Source organism: Aethalodelphis obliquidens, unplaced genomic scaffold, assembly GCF_003676395.1.
Source record: "Aethalodelphis obliquidens isolate GAN/ISIS:26980383/991018 unplaced genomic scaffold, ASM367639v1 scaffold10, whole genome shotgun sequence".
Taxonomy (NCBI): Eukaryota; Metazoa; Chordata; class Mammalia; order Artiodactyla; family Delphinidae; genus Aethalodelphis; species Aethalodelphis obliquidens.
This window is the reverse complement of record NW_020837954.1, coordinates 29,088,643-29,097,185: the sequence shown is the minus strand read 5'-3', so window position 1 is coordinate 29,097,185 and position 8,543 is coordinate 29,088,643. Positions and strand designations below refer to the sequence as shown.

Genomic DNA, 8,543 nt, shown 5'->3' with positions numbered 1-8,543 from the left:
GCCCTCGAGCCTTCCCTTCCATCTCAGAAAGTCAGCTCAGTGTTCACATTCTCCCATTTTCTCTCTTGTTCCATTCCTCCTCATTCAGAAGAGAAGAAATGTAAGGGCTTCCATTCACTTTGCTTCTCCCTACATTTGGGGGATTTAGTGAGACATCTCAGGATTGCATTGACTCCACAGGCTAACTTCTGGAAGTTAGGAGTGGAACAAGGACACTTTTCCTGCGTCCACCTTGTTATTATCTATGTCCAATCTTTAAATTATTTTTATTTTTATAAATTTATTTATTCATTTATTTAATTTTTGGCTGCATTAGGTCTTTGCTGCCGCACGCCGGTTTTTTGTAGTTGCTGAGAATGGGGGCTACCCTTTGTTGCAGTGCGTGGACTTCTCATTGCGGTGGCTTCTCCTGTTGCGGAGCATAGGCTCTAGGCACGCAGGCTTCAGTAGCTGTGGCTTGCGGGCTCTGGAGCACAGGCTCAGTAGTTGTGGCACATGGGCTTAGTTGCTCCGCGGCATGTGGGATCTTCCCAGACCAGGGCTCAAACCCATGTCCCCTGCATTGGCAGGCAGATTCTTAACCACTATGCCACCAGGGAAGCCCTATGTCCAATCTTGATCCAGAATCTCCTCCAAAGTTTGGATTTCAAATAAAGAACCTTCATCAAGCACACTTGGAGAAATTTGCTTTTTTCCAATTACTATTGCCAAATGCTTAATGTTAGTTTACCTGTTACCCTTGGCAAGTGACTACATATGTCTGTAGCCCTGCAGTATTTTCAGTCTTTGGTGCTGTGTATCTCACTCATCTGCTTCTCTGTTTTGCTACTGCCCTAGAAATGGGAGAACTTAAAAAAAAAATTCCTTGGCTTTTTGATAGAAAGCAACTCGCAGGTTGAGTCCAAGGTGAAAATGAGTCCCCTTACTGGGTTAAAAACATGAATGCTGTTGTAATTCCTGGTTGTGAATGCTCATAGTTTCACTGCTGAACCATTTTATGCTAATTAATTCTGTGGGATATATCCCTCCTCTTTTAATTTATTCCCTCTTCTTCTCCCATTTCTACTTATAACCATCCCTGCCAACTACCTACATTTCACTGTTAAACTGTTTGCCTAGTGTTCATGATTTTAAAGCTTCCTTGTATTGCCTTTGGGCATTTGGCTGAAATACACTGCCTCCAATTTACAAGTAAATGTAGAACAAATCCAGAGACCTTGTACTGGTAACTGGCAATAAAAATGTTAATGACTTAGTGGCAGTGTTTATAAGAAAATGTTAATTTTTAGGGTAAAATTTCATTAGAAATTGCTTTGGGAAATATATTAGTTAATGTTTACAAGTGTTTTTAAAGGAAGGCAAATGATTGCCTCTAAAAAAAAAATCTCATGGAAAGCATCTCCATTGAATCCCTCTGTTTTAAAAATACTTCACTTGGTATCTTTATTTTCATTTGTTAAATACAAGGCCATCCTTTAATGTTGTCTCCAGCTTGAAATAGTTTGAGACCCAGTGGATAATTCTGACCAGGAAGTATCCTTGGACAGTGGGCAGAGCAGTTACAGGGAAAAAATATTATAGGACCTTGACGAGGGGGACGGGTTGGAACACTGACAATAAATAGTAGGAGAGTGACAAAGAGGCTTTCCAAGGGATGTTCATATTTCTTGATCTATGTAATTTGATATTTACTGTATACAGAAATACAATAACTATTTTGAAAAACCCCACTTACACCAATAATTCTTCTACTTTAGATTAAAGGTACCTAGGAGGCTAGGTATTTCCCATATTTCTTTCCTTAATGTTTAGAACAGGAATATGCCTGGAGCAGACATCCAATAAATACAAATTACTAATAATAATGACTGAGCTACTTTATTAGCATAGAATAATTCCAGGGGCTTCCCTCCTGGTTTGTCTGATCCTAAGCCTTTAAATATGTGTTTATATGTCAGAAAATCAGCATTAGAAACTCTCTGGGGCAAATCATAAAATATTAATTTGATACATGTTTTAAAACTCACCTTTGATGTTATGAAATAATCCCTCTAGTGAGAAAAAAAAAGTCCATTTAAAAAATCTTAAACAGTCAAAGCAGATGTCACTGGTTAAGAGTCCAGTTGATCAATAACGTTTCACAATCTCTATCAGCATCAGGAGAAAGGCACTTAGCATGTCACTCTTAAAACGATCAGCACCATATTTCCACAGTTGCGTTTCCACAAAACGCAAATGGGTTTTTAATGAGACCCCTAATTTTTCTTCGCTCGCAAACCCATTTCTGCAGGGTCAAAGTTCTGGCCACCACAGATACCGTCCTCCTAGATATAGGGACTCACTTAAGGACCACTTGGTGTAACATTCCTCCTGACAGCGGCTGGAGGCAGGTGCGTTGGACATGTTTTTAACTAACGAACGCAATCGTTTCAATTCATATTATTCTGTTGCCCTAAAAGTATGAGTTGGTTTCCATACCTACATTTTAACCCAGTCTCTTCCCCGGCGAGGCCACCTGTTTGCTCATCTTTCACAGGGCGAGGCGACCAGAACACTTCTGATGCAGCGTACTCTTTGCCCTAAGAGGAGAGGGCTGACGGGGCACCCAGACCTTGCCTCCCCTCGCCGAGGTTCCAGCTCCGAACACCTGCCCGCTTTAGGATTCAGTTCATCCGGCAATAGCCAGAGGGGTCCAACCCAATCCTCCCGCCTGGCGCGGGAGGGACTCGGACAAGGTCCGCGGGAGGGACTCGGACAAGATCCGCGCCACGGACTCGGACAAGGTCCGCGCCACGGACTCGGACAAGGTCCGCGCCACGGACTCGGACAAAGTCCGCGCCTCAGGGGCCGGCTTCCAAAGCACCCGGCGGAGGGCGGGGCGAAGGGGCGGAGTGAGCGCCATGACGCCAGGAGCCTCGGCCAATGGAAACGCCCCGCGGCGCCGGCCGAGCCGCCAGCCCATAAAAAGGAGGCGCTCCGGCACTCCTCAGTCTCTTCTGTTCCGGGCTCGGAGCCTACCCCTGGCACGAGGCCTACGTTATTCAGGTGATTGCGGTCACAGTCCATTGCCCGCCGGCGAAGTTCAGTTGCAGCCCCTAACGCGTACGAGGGTCCCTCCGGGGCGGCAGCGGCAGGTCTATGGAGAAGGGCCCGGGGCGGGTGCAGGCGAAGCCGCGGGACGCCCGGTGCAGCAATGGGTTCACCGAGGGGGAGCCGCCGCGGCCCAGGCCCAGTACGCCCTCCGAGAAGCAGCCGCGGCCGGAGAGCAAGAGCATCCAGCCGGCGGACGGCTGGAAGGGCGAGCGGCCCCGCAGCGAGGAGGATAACGAGCTGAACCTCCCCAACCTGGCGGCCGCCTACTCGTCCATCCTGCGCTCGCTGGGCGAGGACCCCCAGCGGCAGGGGCTGCTCAAGACGCCCTGGAGGGCGGCCACGGCCATGCAGTTCTTCACCAAGGGCTACCAGGAGACCATCTCAGGTCAGTGCGCCCGCCGGCCGGCGTGCCGGTCACTGGGGAGGTGGCTGCAGGAAGCGCGCGCCGGTTCCAGTTAGTTCCCGGAGTTGCTCACTCTTGGCGGAGGAAGCCGAGTGCTGTCACTTTTCCGAACCCCGCCCTCGGCCCTGGCCCAGCCGTCCGGCCAAGGAGAGGGCCCTGCGTGGGACGCATTTCGGCCGCGGTGGGAGTCAGCGGCCTCTCCACCCGGGGACTAGTTGAAGCGGCCCTCGCGGGGTCCTCCCCGCTCGCTGCACGCGGCCCTCTCCTCCAGCCTCGGGTTGGCGGGACCGCAGTCACAGAGCCTCCCCACGTCCCTTACCCCCGCCCCCGGGTGGGAGCCTGGAGCCCTTGTCGCCTGAACGCCCAGGGCCGGATGCCCGAGGAACGTGCACCTGGGCTCGTGGAAGTGACGGCTTCCTAGGTCATCTCTGCTCTGGAGGTCTCATTTTTGGTAGGTCTGGGGTGAAGCCTTGGCTTTGTGTGTCTGAAGCCGGGGGTGATTCTTTGCTGCAAACTCGGGGACCCTCACTCTTGCTGGCTTGCCAGGGTATCCGGGTGTTCCGAAGGTCGTAATTCTCTTTTGTTCACATCCAGTTCACTCCAGCTCAGGACTTGGCCAGAATTTGGCATAGTTCTGGGCATGGGCTTTCCTGGAGTTTGAAGTGTGAGGTTTTTGGGAGGTTAGTTTGCTGCTTAAAGCGTTCTCCGCCTTTTCTCCCCCACTCCCCAAACCCCAAAGCAGGAAAGCGACTTCCTGGAAGTCTGGGAGGTTCGCTGGGCTGTGGGACCCGGAGTCTCTCTATCACGCACTTCCCACCCACACATCCCAAAGGAGCCGGGTTGGCCCAGTGCTTTCGGCGCCTGAGGAGGGTCAGGCTTTTGCCCAGGAGGCCGGGAAGTAGGGGGCGCGGGGTGGCGGTGGAAAATGATTGAGAACTTCGCTGCCTAATTGCTGGGTGAGCGATGTTGGTCACTAATTAAAAAAAAAAAAAGTTAAAAAAGATCTGACTTGCACAGCTCGGACCAAGGGCGTTGTTTTCCAGTCCACATCTTCTGTACCTCTTGGTGACATTTATTCCTTTGGTCTAAGAAGCCTTCTGCCTTCACCATTTCTCAAAGAATAACAGTGCTGCTTTGCAAGGTAACCTCCCTGCTCAGATTATTTCCCCAATCAAGTTTCTGGAGACTTCCTGAATAGATTCTGGGGAAAACAGTTATTTTTGCCCAGTCTCCCCCACCCCAAAGGAAGGGTGAGAAATCAGTGTGAGAGGGGTGAGGCACATAAAGGAAATGACACTACATTTTAAAGCCAAGAAATGGATATCTAGTTCTTTGTCCAAGTTTACTTTTTAAACCTTTGTTGGTAAAAGTTTGGAGCCTCAAATACAGAATTTCAAAATGGGAAGACTGAAGAATACACATTCTTCATTTGGTGAATATTCTACCATTTGGTGATATTCCACGAATGTAATGAAGAAACATCTTCTTAGGGCCTTGCTCAGTCTGCCTCTTGTGGACACTGAAAGTGTCCGCCGCACTTGGTCAGGCTTTGGGAATCGCCCTAATAGAATTCACAGGAGAGAGGGATTTCTGACCTCGAGAGTAGGGGAGGTCCTCCTGACTTTTGAGACCGAAAGTGTCTCAAAAGGTTTACTTAAGAAATGATTAGCAGAAGTTTGTCTCATGAGCCATAGGACTAATGACTGCAAAGAACACTTCATTCTACCTTAGAAGACGGTTCTAGTCAAGTGTTAATTTATTATTTAAAAAGTCCATGGACCTAGGAACAGAAATCAGATGAGGGGGACTCTAATCATCTCCCTACCCAAGAGGACCTGGGGGCGAGGGTGGAATGGGGAGTGACTGCTCAATGGGTTCCAGGTTTCCTCTTGGGATGATGCAAACGTTCTAGGACTAGAGAGTGGTGATGGCTGCACACATTGTGAATGTGCTAAATGCCACTGAATTGCACGTTTTAAAATGGTTAAGATGATGAGTGTCATATGTATTTTATGACAGTGAAAATGTCACAGACCATTTAAGAATTATTAATAGCCATTAATTGAATACTTTTTATTCTCTGAGTGCTTTTTGTGGATGGTCTTTGGTTAAGCCTCATTTTTGAGGTAAACGCTGTTCTTTTACCCCATGATAAGGAACCTGAGGCAGAGAGGTTGACAGCTTCAGGTGGTAGAGCTGGTGTTGGAATCTAGGCAGCCTGAATGCAGAACTCTTACCTGCTTCCTTATGTTGCTACTTGGTGAGATACGTCAGTGTATCTTCTCTACTAAGCATTTCACACTGAGTTTGGACCTAATACTTGGGTCACCAGCATTAAAATAAGGTGGAGTAGAATGGAGAAAATCAGTCTATCATATGTAGTAAGGGTAAATGTTTTGAGAAGCTTACAAGTAGGTTTTATAGGTATGATTTTTTCTGGTATGTACTGGCTCCGGTTGTAGAATGTAGTATTTCTTGTATTTGTTGTGGTCAAAAGTTTGAAAGCCTCTGTCTAGAGGGTCACACTTAAGGACTTAATATTGATTTCTTAGAGGTACATAAATAGAAGACAGAGAGGAGAGGGTGACAAGGATGATGCTGAACTTAAAGGAATGAACCTGAAATGGTGGTGGTCCAGGCCTTGGACCAACCTGGGTGGGAGAAGGAAGGATACTTTAAATCTATAGAAAATACAGAAGTAAGTAATAGAGAAAACACTCCTACCCAATCCCTAATTTTTATTCCTTTAGAGAGTATAAGTCAATGACCACTATAGATTATTTTGGATAGAAGCAAACTTCTTTGAAACTGTCACTTTTCTATGCTTGTAGATAAGATACTTAACATCTTTTATATCTCTGTATATTAATTACTTGTTACTAGTGTTGACTTAAAATAAGTTGGTACTTTACATTCCCCAAATTATTTTTTTTAGCTCCTCTTGAGTGAATTGATGCTAATTTCTGATGTTTGGGGAATTTGTCAGTTCTCCCTGCACTGCAGTGTATTTTCATGACCCTTGCGTGGTACAACTTTCTTTACTTTCCAGTATGTACCTCATTATGGGTGCATCTGTGGTCACCTGTAATGGGGCTCTGTCAAGGTTGTGCAAGTCTCCTGGTTACTGTTCACCACTGGGCTGTAGCTTGTAGTGGAGGGAGGGCTGGAAGAAGACACGATCACCTCTCCCAGGAATGGCTGTCCTTTGAATAGCATCACAGGGTGATCCTTGGACCAGCTCATCTTTATCTGTTGCTATCCCATTTCAATTTAACCATATCCTAGTTCTCTTACATATTCAGAGAACCTTTGATGAGATCTTCTTTTCTATATATTTCCTGTATTTCCACTATTTTTTAAATTCAGAATCCTAATTAAAGTGGAGGGTCTGCTGTTGCCTGAGGTCTTTGATCTTCATGTTCTTGTGTCTGACCCTTCTCTTTCCCTGTCCTCTCCTGGGTATAAATAGGAACAACCTCTTAGATAGTATTATCCATCAAAGGTTAAGTGAATGTAACTTGTCTCATCAGTTGTCCTTTTTATAAGTTTATGGGAGTACACAAGAGTCTTGAGTCTTCTGTCACATTTCTAGTTGAAGTAGGTTTTAGCTTGTCTTATCCAGGATGCCAAGGCAGTTTTCATAAATCAAGTTGACAGTGTCCCAAATTTGGGAAGCCTGTGAGCCTGTATATAATGCAGGAAGAGGAGATGGTATCACAGGTGATGGACTTCTTATAAATTTATTTATTTTATTTTTTAAATTTATTTTTCGCTGTGTTGGGTCTTCGTTGCCGTGTGCAGGCTTTAGTTGCGGCGAGCGGGGGCTACTCTTCATTGCAGTGCGCAGGCTTCATTGCGGTGGCTTCTCTTGTTGCGGAGCACGGGCTCTAGGCACGTGGGCTTCGGTAGTTGTGTCACACGGGCTCAGTAGTTGTGGCGCACGGGCTTAGTTGCTCTGCGGCATGTGGGATCTTCCTAAACCAGGGATCGAACCCATGTCCCCTGCATTGGCAGGCGGATTCTTAACCACTGCGCCACATGGGAAGTCCCAGTGATGGACTTCATGACTGTTTCCCCACCCTGCCTCAACCATGTTCACTACAAGATGACAACTATTCTCTAAAGCTAAAGCGAGGCAATTAGATAGTTTATTTACACAAAAATGAGTCTTAGCCACTTCATACTGAAACGTGCCAGCACTCACAAAAGGATTTTCTTTTTGAATCATGAACGTCTGTGATTTACCAAATCAGACTGCCATGATGAACTAAGAATTGTAACAACTTCTAAGATGTGATAATACTTATTTATCATAGCCTCCCATATTGTGGGCAAAAGGTAAGTTTATGTCCCATGTTTTAAAGTAGGTTGTAGAAAAGTTAATCTCATTATTGAGAGGTGCTATTTTAGAGGTGTATTTAAATCTTGATTCACTAATAAGCTTCATTTTCATTTTGTTAATGAATACTTCTTACATAGGACTTAGTTCTGTGTATTGCCAGAAAAGGTACTATGAATAAAGAAGAAAAAATAACAAGACCATTGAAGTTTATGACTGGAACTTGGGAGTAGTCAAAGTTGATTAAAGCTGTTAAGAGTCATGGAGAATGGAGGAGAAAATCTAGTCTTACTAGTTTCTTTTAAAAATGTATTATCAGGGGCTTCCCTGGTGGCGCAGTGGTTGAGAGTCCGCCTGCTGATGCAGGGGACACGGGTTCGTGCTCCGGTCTGGGAGGATCCTGCATGCCGCAGAGCGGCTGGGCCCGTGAGCCATGGCCGCTGAGCCTGCGCATCCGGAGCCTGTGCTCCGCGGTGGGAGAGGCCACAGCAGTGAGAGGCCAGCGTACCGCAACAACAACAAAAAAGAAAGTACCACAGACTGGACTGTTTAAACAACAGAAATCTATTGTCTCACAGTTCTGGAGACTAGAAGTCTGAAATCAAGATATTGGTGGAACCATACTCCCTCTGAAAATCACAGGGAATGGGGAGGGGAGTGCGGTCCTTCCTCCTCTTCCCAGTTTCTGGTGGTAGCTGTCAATCCTTG

General features: G+C 46.5%; 1 protein-coding gene across 2 annotated transcripts in view; it reads left to right on the top strand.

The window, feature by feature from the left end:
* The first annotated feature begins 2,763 nt into the window (after positions 1-2,763).
* GCH1 (GTP cyclohydrolase 1) overlaps positions 2,764-8,543 on the top strand; it is a 53,405-nt gene continuing 47,625 nt past the window's right edge. The window contains exon 1 of one of the 2 annotated variants that reach the window (XM_027111294.1): positions 2,764-3,478. In XM_027111294.1, the coding sequence (XP_026967095.1) occupies positions 3,139-3,478 (340 nt within the window). In that variant the 5' untranslated portion in view covers positions 2,764-3,138. The remainder of the gene's footprint in view (positions 3,479-8,543) is intronic. The other variant, XM_027111293.1, reaches the window with a different exon arrangement.